The sequence below is a fragment of the Manis javanica genome, chromosome 13 (assembly GCF_040802235.1).
Source record: "Manis javanica isolate MJ-LG chromosome 13, MJ_LKY, whole genome shotgun sequence".
NCBI lineage: Eukaryota > Metazoa > Chordata > Mammalia > Pholidota > Manidae > Manis > Manis javanica.
Genome location: NC_133168.1, coordinates 16,653,297 through 16,665,984, shown reverse-complemented (window position 1 = coordinate 16,665,984; position 12,688 = coordinate 16,653,297). Strand labels below are relative to the sequence as shown.

Genomic DNA, 12,688 nt, shown 5'->3' with positions numbered 1-12,688 from the left:
CCTGGCATTTGTGATGAGAGACAAAGGCATTGGCAAATTGGAGAACAATGAAAATTGGGCAGTGGGCTGGGAGGAGGGGGAGAAGCCTCTCTTAGGAAGTGGAGTATCTTTCTGGAATCAGGGTGCTTATTGTGTGTTTATGATCGTGCATTTATTTCATTTCTGCTTAAAGAACTGGCAGCATGTTTGCATTTAACATTTTTCTCCAGAAAGCCCTCGGCGCCAGCAGTGGGAAATGTCTTGAATCATAGCTGATCTGCTTGGAAGAGGAGGCTCAGGTTTAATGAGGGATGGGGCTGCCGCAGCCTAGGTGACAACAGGTTGGCAGGGAAGTTTCAGTGGCTGATTGCACACTGGTCACCACCCGCCTTGCTCTCCCCTCTGCACTCATCGTTGGGGGTCCTCCATCCCTCCCTAGCTCTCTGCCTAAGCCCACCTCTGCCGGGCCTGACTTCTCAGTTCCGAGGTATCAGATGAGAAGCCGGGTATCCTCTCATTCCTAAAGGATGGGGATCACCCTTCTGGATGGGGAGTAAGGACCCCAGGGATTTAGCACAGTGATCATGAGAGAGGTGGAGAGGAGGCTGAGCTGCCCTGAACCCCCACCCAAGACTGGAGGTACAGACATTGGGATCTCTTCCACCCACTCTGTGTGTAAATGTAACTACACCTGAGAGCCGGGGGTCCTAGTGGAGAAGCTTTTAATGGATTTAAGTGGAGAATAATCTTGAGATACCCAGTAACACAGGGATGGTGCTCACAGCAAACTGGAAACTGGAAGCCTGAGACTGTTGCTGCTCCTGCAGGCACTTCCCTGTGTGAGTGGCTCCGGAGGCTCAGCCATCCCAGGAGGCTGCCTACGTCTAGGCCGTGGTGGAGGGGGTGGGCGGGCGTGGAGCATTTCATTCTTAAGTAGCTGTAACTGGAAATAAATTTAGAAAGAAGACATTTTTGCTTGGTCAACATTTTCTCACATATGTCCTTTTTTTCTATCTTAAAAAAAAAGGAATAGTGATGTGTGCTGGGCTTGCAGAGGGCTGCTTACCGAAAGTCATCATGTAAACAAGGCTATCCCCGTAGCTTGCAGCCATGGCGATGAATGCACCTCGGCTTTGTCTCAGGGTCTGAGCGGCTGAATCGCGTGGGCCGGGCGGGAGGCAGGGGAGTGGCTGTCGGCGTTCTACAGGCCTGGTGACCCGTACATCTGTTGCCGGGGAAACCGGACAGCTCTGCTAGTCAGGAGCTCGTGACCTCAGCTCATGCCTGCACGGAAGCTGCTGCGAGATCTCCCCCCAGGAGCTAAGCTATGGAGTAAAATGAGTGAAAGTTTAGTCATGGTAATAATGTTTGTACGAACTGGGCCATTGTACTTGAGATGTACTAATGCCAGTGTAGGGTAGGTCTGACCTAGAGAGGCGAAGGGAGTGGTTTAGGTTGAGTGCGCAGAGGTAACAGAGGCGGAAAATGAAGGACAATGTGGTGTGGGTGGGAGAGCAGTTAGGGAGCCATGGCCAGTTTTCTGCATTTCCTGCTGTTTGGGCCTGGAGCGTTTTTACCATGTTGGGGCAAACAGAGTAGAAGCTCAGTGGAATTGGTTTGAAGGTACCGCTTTTGACCCGAATGAAGAGAGACAAGGTATCCTCTGTTAACAAAAACAAACCACTTCCCAAGAGTGGAACAGGGGGAAAGGAAGCCCGAACTACCAAGTCTTCCGTGCAAACTTGGGAATTTCCAAAGGTGTTTCCAGCCCCATTTCTCTCTGTGTGTAGTTTCAACTTTATTCTTTCATTGGCTCATTCATTCAGCAAAGATTTGGGGTGCATCCTAGAGATTTCTGACCGGCTAGCAGGGGAGTCTACTTCTTTGGAGGGCACCTTCTCCAGGTTTTGCTGGGCTTCTTGTGGGCCTGGTGGTCAGAGCAGGATGCGTCTGTGAGGGTTCCTTTTCTCTTTTTCTCTGCCCACATTTTGGGCAGCAAAATGATGGATATCAGTGAGAAAATTTGATAGCTCACAATTTGGGGGACAGGGGATAAGAATTCTCTTTCAGAAGTTATAATAATCCTATTTGGCCAATTCTTTAACCTAATAACATGCCATCTTTAATTCTCACCACAGTCCATTTTTTTTGTCCTTGTTATATATGAGTGTGGAACCCCAGCCTGCCAGATGGGCTGGTGAAACGGCCCACCTGGAATGTCATGGGGAACGAGACTTAGAGCAGAGTACAGCCCACGACTTTTCCAGCCATATCAAGGCCAATTCCTTAATCTTCAGAGGTTGAACAGAGCCTTGGGTTCCCATAGAAGCAACTGTAAAAGATGTCTGTATCTTCTGGGCCCTCAGAATTAGAATGTGTGTTAGGTCTGGGACGAAGAATGGTGTCTGGTTGGCACAGCATTTTCTTTCTCTTTGCATATATGTTGGTATTTTTAGTAAGTACACTTTAAATCACAAAGAAGCCCGCACTTCCCTGCTGTCATGGAGGAGTGGATCCTTAAGCACTCCTTCTTCCACCCAAAGACCCCTTCACCTTTGACATCATTATCCAGGGCTTTGGTTTGTGCTAATGGTGGTCCCCGGGTACTGGAGGGTCAGACTGACTTTAAAATTCCAGTCATTCTGCTAACTGGTGGAAAGAAGAGCTTAAGCTTAGTAGTAGTTACTGTGCTCCAGAGTCGGGCTTAGCTGTCTGTGGGTGGCTTTCGTAGGCCTTTTTTCCCTCTTGTTAAGCAGCAAAGCAGCGCAACCGCCAATGTTTCCAGCACCCATGTTGTTCCAGTGGTAATTGGAACTGGGGGACGGCCCAGGCCTGCGCCCAGCTCTCCATCTGTTCCAGAACTCAGGAAACTGCGCTGTTCACAGGGAGAAAAGGATGAAGGAAGAGAACTCAAGTAAATGCTGGAGAAAACCCCAAGTATTTAGCACACGCCTCAGGGTCTTTGCGGATGTGATCCACGGGCACCTCATTTGCCAGGGAAATCGTGGTGAACCCACACACTACCATCCAGAGACCCTTTGTGACCATACACAGTAGTTACCTGCAAAGGCGGGCCTGGAAACCAGGGGATGTTTAGGGGATTTTATCAGACCTCTGCTACCTGGGTCAGAAAATTCAGAGCTGACCTTGCAGCCCTGGCCATAGTCCTCTGGGGAATGTCCTGGGCAGGAGAAAGGGGGGAGGTTGGCACATTCCGCTGCCTTCCGCTTGGGGAGTTCAGGGCTTTGCTGCGTGAGTGCGCTTCCCACCCGTCCTGACTCTCACGGCCTCCCTCCCCTGCAGTGAGCAATCAGAAGAACATCCTAAAATCAGAGAGCAGAGGTGTAGCCTGTCCTGTGTGCTGAGCGGCTCTGATGGCAGCTTTGTTTTGTAACTCCTAGGTCCCGAAGATGGCATAGTAATAAAGGCACCGTCCGATGATCGGGAGCACCTTTACCCGTGGGGGCCTGCCCGGGCCAGTGGCGTCGTGTTGAGCCGAAGGAACTTGCCTACTGCTTTCCCGAAAATCTCTTTCTGTCCTAATTCATGAGCCAGCAGGATGCGGTCGCTGCGCTTTCAGAACGCCTCCTCATAGCTGCGTACAAAGGCCAAGCAGAGAATGTGGTTCAGCTCATCAACAAGGGCGCCAAGGTAGCCGTTACCAAGGTAACAAGAGAGAAAAAACACTTTAGCCATTCCTGGGGAAAAGCTTATCTCTTACCCACTGTCCGCAGAACTGGTGTGTCTGGTTCATAGCTTTCAAAGAACTGGCTTTTTTTCCCAGTGATGTAGGGTTTGCACAGAAGGAAGGAGAATTTAAAACGTGCTCATTGCTATCTTTCAAATGGAGTAACTTGTAGTTAGCATTTGACAGTCTTTAAAATTACAGTTGGCTTTTTCTTATCTACTTCTTTAGCCAGATGGACAGAGATCTCTTTGGAGAAGTTGGTGCACGGGACCTTGCTGGGTAGAGTGTGGGGGAGATAATCACATTGGACAGGCCTCCTGGGGAGGTGGGCCAGCTGTGGACGGGGCAGCCTATCTGCCGTACGGGACAGCGCACTGTTGCCATCTGTACACTGATGGGCTTGGCCCAGCTGACCACCCCCGCTTTGGCTTTGATTTGGTGTGAGTCAGTGAAAATGTGCGGGAAGCTTTGCAGGACATTGCTTACCCTCATCACAGATATGCCATGGTGGGTGAGAGACCATCCTAGCCAAGGGGTGGTTTTGTAGCAGAGCCGAGGAAAGGCGGGCTCTGCACAGGTAGGTGACAAGTTTAAATACATAAATGAAAGAAGACTGGTGGCAGACACACACCACACTGAGCACTTAGTATTGCTCTATGTACTTCACGGTCCTCTAGAAGAGGTTCAGTTTCCATCCCCACTTTAGAGATGAGGAAACTGAGGCACAGAGAGGTTTTTTTTTTTTTATAAGTAACTTGCCCAGGATCCCTTAGCTGCTGAGTGGCAGAATGGCACTAGTACTCACAGAGTCTGGCTCCAAAGCCCACCCCCCAGGCCATCCTGGAGAGTTCTATGGAGAGAGGCCAAGCTTAGTTTTCAAATAGTAAAAACGAATAACTTCTGACCTCATGGCAAAGGTTGGCCCCCTCACATTTTCAGTTACTCATGTGCCTACTGTGTGTTTTGTGCTTCTGATACAGGCTTTTCCTGCACCACTAAGTAGTTGAGTCGGTTCTGACTCTTGTCTACCTGGATGTAGCATCAGATCTCACGGGCTAGGGGCTCAGGCCCACAGGAATGCCCTCTCCCACTCCCTTCAGATGCCAACTGCCAGTAAGTCCAGGTTCTCACCTGTGCTTCTGACTGACCAGCTAGAAACTGGAGGTACCAGCGACCCAACCCCCTCCTTGGGCTTGATTGATTTCCTAGAGCTGCTCACAGAACTCCAGAACACATTGTGCTCACGAGGGTACTGGGTTATTATAAAATGATATAACTCAGGCACAGCCAGATGGAAGAGGTGCAGAGAGCAAGGTCTGGGGAGCAGGGCACAGAGTTCCCACACTGAGCGCACCACACTCCCAGCGCCGCCCTCAGAATTCCCTGAGCTCCCTTGGCTTTTTATGGCACCTCTGGACATGGACATGCTTGGTTAAATCATTGGCCAGTGGTGATTAATTCAACCCCCAGCCCCTGGCCCCCAGCCCCCATCTTTCTTGGAGTTTTTTAAAAGTCGCCTCATTAATACACACTCAGGTGTGGGTGAAAGGGCCCTGTTATGAATGACACGTGCAGCTATTCTCAGGAACTGATGACAAAAGGCCTGCATGTCATAACAGAATATGCTCCCATTGCTCTTCTCTCCCAGGATTCCAGGGCTTTGAGCTGTGAGCCAGGAACAGGGACTGCCACCACACATTTATTTATTTTTATAAGTTGCAATATCACAATATGCTTTGGTCCCTAAAGAGACAGAAAATCTTGGGCTACTCAAAGGTCACCCATGCTCCTAACAGCACACTGCACAGAAATGGTGACTAGGTTGTGTGGGACTGAGGGTGAAGGGGGCCTTAACTCAGGCCTTGGTGTGATCTGCCCACAGCTCTTAAGGGCCCAGCAGTCACAAATGCGTGAACTTAGTAGTTAGGGTGCATGCCCCTACATTTCAGCTCTGCTATGCTTGCTAATTGTGCAAGTTGCCCAACTTCCATCCTCAACTTCCTTATCTGTTAAAGGGGGATGAAAACACCAGCCTTTCATGTTTATTGTAATAATAACTTATTGAAGGACTTAGCTCATTGTCTGCAGTTCTTCTTTAAATAGACTTTTTCATTGGCTTTATAAAAAACAGCTTTATCACAGTCAGGTTACATGCCATAAAATGCACCAAAGTGAACTCAGGGATGTGTAATGTGTTTACCGTGTTCTAATTTTAGAACATTGCCAGTACTTCATACTCACTAGCTGTCACTCCCCGTTTCAACCCCCAGCTCCTGGCAGCCGTTCATTAATCTACCTTCTGTCTCCATAAATAGCCCTTCCTTGAACATTTCATGTAATGGAACCTTAACATATGCAGTGTTTTGTACCTGGCTTCTTTTGCTTGGCCTAATGTTTTCTAGGTTCCTCTATGCTGTAGTATGCATCAGCAGTTCATTCTCTTTTATTGAGAATAGTATCCCCTTATGTGGATAGACCACATACTGTTTATCCAGTCATCAGTTCATGGACGTTTTGGTTTTCTTCTGGTTTGGCACTATTACAAATAACACTGCTCTGAACATTTGTGTACAGTTTTTGTGTGAACCTATGTTTTCATTTCTCTTGGGTAGATACCTAGGAGTGGAATTGCTGGATCAAATAGTGAATCTATGTTTAACACCTTGAGAACCTGCCAAGGTATTCTCCAGAGTGGTTACACCATTTTGCCTTCCCACCAACAGTGTATGAGGGGTTCAGTTTTTCTACATCTTTGCCCATTGCTTATTATTTTATACTATTTTTTTGTTTATCATTTGGTTTTTAATAGTTATCTTTGTGAAAGTAATGTGTGCACATAGGAGCTTTAAAAGTATAAGTTCAAATACTGTTGGAAGGCTTCTAACAAAAACAGGTATCTCTTGGCCCAACTGCCAGTCTGTTCCCCAGAAAAAAGAACTTTCAAGTCTTTTAGCTGTTTATTTCCCCCACCCTGGTGTTTATCTCCATATTCCTAATTAATATACACATACTACTAATTTGATTAATTAGTTTAATTTTAATTTAAAAGCAATTTAGATATTTAGATTTGTATGTCATACATACACGTAGATTGAAATGTCAGCTATTTGTACAATGTTTACCTTCCATTTCTGATTCTCATCAGGCAACCACTTTAAACTCTCCCATTAGGGTCTTTTAGTGTTTACATCGTTAATGACATCCTGATATTGTTCAATCTTGGTTTTTCTGTTTTAGGGATTATCTGTTGACTTAACAATATGAGAACCAATAATTTAAGATTTAACCCTCTCTGCTCTGTCATACGTGCACTTCTGCCTTCTCCAGCATACTTATATTATTACCTAGGTGACATCAGCATTCAGGCTTTACATTAATTTACCCAATTCATAGCTGAGCCATGTGGTATGTACCATCCCTAAACTCTCCTCCAGTGATGCTGATCTTACTGGAAATTCAGACATTTAATGTTGTCTCCCCAGGGAGTCTCTTTGGGGAGACATTCCCTGGAGCCCCCCTCCCCTTTCATCTGGACTGGGGGCCCACAGGGCCTTCTGACAGCCATGGGGATCTCCTTTTACTTTATCCTAGGGATTCTCCTTAACCCCTTTTATAAACATGAATTTTCTGTTTCTAGACCCCAATGTCTTTCTTTCTCTTAGTTCACTGCCTTGTTTGGATGTGGCACACTGTCTAGTGTGACGCCGTCCATCAGAACTTCCTGTGATGGTGAAATGTTCTCCGAGTGTTACAGGGTGGCGGCAGCACATGGCTACTGAGCACTTAATATGTGGCTGGTGTGGTGTGACTGGTGAACTGAATTTTAGATTAGATTTTAATTAGTTAAAATTTAAATGTCCCATGTATTGAATAGCACAGCTCTAATGTCTTCCTGAGAATGAGCACATGATTAATCAATTTTAGACATAAACCATTGTCCCTTTCTCTCCCACACTCTCCCAGTTTAGTTACATCAGAACTTTTGAGCAGATCCATAATTAGTGTGATTATGTAAATGCTATTCACTGGTGTGCCCAGAGTTGCACTATAATTGCATTTCCATTTTCTATATAACTTGCTGTTTTTCCTGGGCTTGGTAATTGCCCTGATTTTTTATTTGCTTCGTTTATTCAAGCTTATAGTTAAATGTTTGCTCTACCCTCCAACAAGCCCGTACAGCAGTTGTTAGTGTAGTTTTCCAGGATTAAATCTGTAATATATCAGTTTTATTGTTCTCCTGGAGAGCTCCCTGTGGGGTCATCCAGTCCCTGGTCCTCCGGGCCCCGGCTGGCCCTCCAGCCCTGCCTGCGTGGAGACGTCCTGGGAATTCCTTCCACCTCCCTCCTGTGTTGGGTCCCGTTTGCCCGAACCCGTGTCACCCTCGCTTTAGAGGTGCATTATCTCTGGTAACTTCCTAAGAAAGGGAACAGGGGAGATAAGTGCTTTGAGAGTCTGCAGGTGTGAAACAAGTCTTTATTGCACGCTCATGTACTGACAGTTGCATATGAAACGCCAGCTGAGAAGCATTTCGCCTCAGCACGTGAAGGCAGTGTTCTGTCATCTCTGAGCTTACAGTGCTGCTGTGGGAAACTTGGCTTATAGATTCTTCCTCACCTGCCTCCCAAAGGCGCCCATGCCACCCGTCAGGCCTGACATCAGCCCCCGGCCCAGGATGCGCACCCAGGGAGCAGCCCCTGCATAGACTCGCGCCCCTCTCTGCAGCCTCAGAGGCACTGGCCCTTCACACACTGGCCATAGCTGCGTGCTGCTCCCCGGGTGCCCTCCCTGCCCGCTGGACTGTCACCGCGACCCAGCTCGGTGTGTGTCTCCCATGCTCTGAGGTGGCACGGAAGGGAGCACCGGGTCTGGACTCCCACGGCCTCGGCCTGGGCGCCTGTCCGCTGTGTGCCAGCCAGCCGCCTGGTGACATGCGCCGGCCAGGGCTCCTCGGCTGGGCCCGAGGCCTGCTTTGGGCGGATGGCTCTGGGCCGCGGGGGCTGCTCTGTGCCTTGTGGCATGTTCAGCGGCCTCACGGGCCCCCACCCACTGATGCCAGCAGCGCTCCCTCATCCCTAGTGTGACAACCAAAGATGTCTCCAGACATTGCTAGTCAACCCTTCTCCTGGGGCAAAATTGCCCCCACCAAGAACCATTAATGAGGCACATTTCTTCACTTCGTAAGCCTCCATTTCCTCACCAATTTCTGTAAGCACCAAGTGTGGCAACATGTGTCATCACAGTCATAAAATCAAAGTGGGCCCCAAACACTGCACCTGTGTGGTTGAGCCCTCCTGTCGCGCCCAGTGCAGCCCTCACACGGGCCACGGACACTAGGCCCCTGGAACCGTGACTGCGGGCAATGACGCTGCTGAGGGTGAGTCGCTTGCACTTAGCTCTTGTAAGAGCTCCATGGTGATTACACCATTTAAACCTCACCACGCCTCTGTCATCCTCAATGTACAGATGAGGAAACTGAGGTAAGGAGGGACTGGGTAGCCAGCCCCGTCCAGAGTTTCAGTTAGAAAATGTCAGAATCAGGATCCGAACACCGGCATCTGGTCTGGAGTCCTCGCTCTTAGCCACCGTGTCTTAACTGTAGGGTTAATGACTGGATGGAGCTTCCAGCGGCTGCTCTTTAGTGTATTTGGCCCCTTACGCTTAGTAGATACAGCCTGCAAGTGTCTGACTGACTGACAGTGCCCAATGCTTTGATAAAGCAGTATCCCAATAATGGTATCAGATGTGTGTGCAGCATTTCACACTAATTGAATCATTTTTGCACATGTGTTGCTCATCCCCAGAACCCTGTGACACACACATATGCAGATTTTTCTTTTAGAGTTGTGAAGAAATGGAGGCCTCAAAAGGGAAGTGATCTGACAAGCTACGGCGGGCCGGGGCTGACCGGGACCTGGCTCCTGGCTCCCACACACGTGTGCTCTCTGTTGCACCAGGGGCTCAGGTGCAAGGGGTCTCCTCTGTCCTCACGGGGATTTTACATAGTAGCTAACAGTGTGTGGGTATGATGACCCTGCACCCCAGGCAGTGCTCGGCATATACCACCTCGCTGAGCCCCCCACAGCAGCTGAGAAGCCTGTGTGCTCAGCTCTGCAGCATCAGAAGGGAAGGGGGTGCTGAGCAGAAAGTGACTTGACCAAGTTGAGCACTAGGTTACTTAGTCCTGGAGAGACCCAACCCTGTGTGGCTCTGATGCCCACATTTAGGACACTGCCTCCCACTGTCTAAAGCACCTATACATCCCTGTTCCTTCCAGCTTGAACCCCTAGCACCCCTTGCTGGTCCCTCGTCCCTTTCGATGTACATAGAGAAAGAGGCTGTCCTGTGGGAGGGGGTTAGGCCAGAGGAGCTTTTCTATTCTTCCTCACAGCCACTCCCCCCCCCACCACATTCACCCCATTCCTGGGGTTTTGTAGCAACTTGAGAAGTTCCCAACCAAGGCAGTGACGTGTAGAGGATGGGAGTGGGAACGTGGGAGCCAGACTGCCCTGGGTTCAAATGCCAGCGTGTTTACCAGCTCTGTGATCTTGGGGAAGTTACTTAATCTTTCTGTGCCTCATACTGTCACCTTTAAAATTCAGGTAAGTACTAGTAGCTACCTCATTAGGTGGGTGAGGCACTAATTAAATAAAAAAATGCCGAGTGCTAGGAACTGAGTGCTGAGCATGGAGTGAGTGCTAAATGAGGCAGCCGTGGTGACGAGGTCCTGATGACGCAGCAGGGACCATCTCATGCCTCCTGGGATCCGAGCACCAGGAGGGGCTCCTCAGCAGGGGGCACAAGGCCGTTCAGCGCTCTCTTCTGGAAAATGAGGATAATCCTAACCCTGTGGGGTTGCCATGGAGATTAAATGAGATGACAACTGTTTAGCACAGTTTCCAGCATTTAATAAATGATCACAATAGGCTTCCTTGGTAGAAACTGAGAGGCTGATTCTAAAATGTGTATGAAACTGCAGAGGACCTAGATAAGCCAAAGCAATTTTGTAGAACAGAGCTGGAGGGCTTTCCCTGCTTGATTTACAGATTTACTCTACAACCCCAATAATCAAGATAGGGTGGTGTTGGTGTAAAGATAGATGAAGAGATCAAGAGAATGGAATAGGGATTCCAGAAATATACACACGCCTACGGGGTCAACTGATTTTTGACAGAGGTGCCAAAGCAATTCAGTGGGGAAGAACAGTCTTTTCAACAAATGGTGCAGGAGCAATGGGACATCTGCATGCAAAAAAGTGAATGTATTGTAGCACATGTAAATATTAACTTGAAATGGATCACAGGCCTATGAAAATTCTAGAACAGGATGAAGTCTTTATGATCTTGTGTGATACCTAATTTTAGTTCATCTTGAGTAGGCCGTGATTCCTAGATACTTGGCCAAACGTTATTCTAGACGTTTCCGTGAAGGTGTTTTTTAGGTGGAATTCACATTTAAAGCAGTAGATGTTGAGTTAGGCAGATTATCCTCTATATATGGATGGGTCTTATCCATTCAGTTGAAGGCCTTAAAAGAAGACTGACCTCCTGTGAGGAAGAGAGAATTCTGCTTCCAGACTGCCTCTGGGTTTGAGCTGAAGCATCAACTCTTGCCTAGGTTTCCAGCCTACCAGCCCACCCTGCAGAGTTTGGACTCACCAAGCCTCCGCAACTGGCGTGAGCCAATTCCTTCAAGTAAATCTGCCCATACCACTGAATTGATAAACAAATTGGGGGATGCTGTTCGGCAATGAAAAGAAATGAACTATTGATAGAGGAAGCAACCTACCTGGGTCTCAAAAGCATCTAGAGCCAGATACAAAAGGCCTTGCACAATATAATTCCAAGTGTATGGCTTTCTAGAAGAGTCAAAACTATAGGAATAGAAAATAGGGCTCAGGGATGGTGGGGACTGACTGAAAGAAAGTAGGAGGGAATTTCTGGGGGTCAGTGAAAATCTATTTTTGCTTGTGGTGGTGATTATACGAGTGTATACCTTTATCCTATCACATCAAACTACTTGAAAAGGGTAGATTTTATTGAATGTAAATTATGCCTCCAGAAACTTGATATTTTAAAATAACTCTTCTTTATATAGTTATTGTTGTAGATAAGGAACCATTAAACTGCAGGAGGTTTAGTAACTTCGTTCTAGTCATTTATAAGTTGTCGGTGGCCCTTGTGGGCTTTCCTGTCTTGTCTCCCCATACTACTCAGTGTCTGCTCCAGTAAACACAAACCTTAAACTTTTAAACAGAGAAATACAAAGGGCTTGATGGTAGCAAATTAACGTTCCGAAGTGTGACACTTGATAGTGTTCACAGATAAGAGGAACATGCAGAGCTTGTAAATATCGGCTGGGGGCCGATAAATGTGTAACTGGTGTACACTCATGGCCACCAGAACTTCAGGAAGAGCAGCCTTTGCAGGCGGTTCCCTCCTGCTGGGAGTGCCCGGGCCTCTTGCTCTTAAACCTGTTTCCTCTTTGGGCAAGACCTCCAGGGCAGGTCTGTGAGGCTGGCTCTCCAGGGCCAAACCCCTTTTTTGTTGTTTTCATGCACTTTGGTTTTGATTCTGTGGGTGTGTGTTTAACATCAGGACCCACTGGAATGTTGTGGGTCTGAACTCGTGTTTGCCAGTCTCTCGGTTTGTGGTCCTTCCCTGAAAGCTGCCAGTCCCCAGGAGGAGGGCGGTGGGGGAAACGCCCCCTTTATGAGGTTGTGGGCAGGTGAAAATGCTCACTTGCAAGAACATGTTGTATGTAGCATGCTTCCTCCCAAAGACTCTCTATGCTTGTTTAAAAAGATACAAAATTTAAACATTTTTGAATACTAATACATTCACATGGCTCTAACACAGAAGGTCCGGAAGGTTGACAGGTTTCTCACATGCTGTCTCCCAGCTATTCAGTATTTCTCTCCTTGAAGGCAATCTTTTTCTTGCATTTTTCCTGAGCTATTTCATGCATATGTGTGCAGCTGGATGCATCTGTTTCCCTCCTCTTCTTTAACTTGCAGGATGCTAT

The 12,688-nt window shown here is 47.9% G+C and overlaps 1 protein-coding gene and 1 long non-coding RNA gene across 13 annotated transcripts in view; one reads left to right on the top strand and one right to left on the bottom strand.

Moving 5' to 3' along the window:
* The window catches only part of ANKRD6 (ankyrin repeat domain 6), a 169,338-nt gene that overhangs the window by 106,694 nt on the left and 49,956 nt on the right, over positions 1-12,688 (top strand). For 11 of the 12 annotated variants that reach the window (XM_073220976.1, XM_073220980.1, XM_037014111.2 and 8 more), the window contains exon 2: positions 3,381-3,645. In XM_073220976.1, the coding sequence (XP_073077077.1) occupies positions 3,526-3,645 (120 nt within the window). In that variant the 5' untranslated portion in view covers positions 3,381-3,525. Of the gene's footprint in view, positions 1-1,242; positions 1,338-3,380; positions 3,646-12,688 lie in introns of those variants that run through there. The other variant, XM_073220974.1, reaches the window with a different exon arrangement.
* Positions 207-1,185, bottom strand: LOC140845852 (uncharacterized). The gene is made up of 3 exons (XR_012124770.1): positions 1,046-1,185; positions 762-922; positions 207-256 (listed from the first exon to the last, which is right to left on the bottom strand). It is a non-coding gene; the product is annotated as an uncharacterized lncRNA (long non-coding RNA).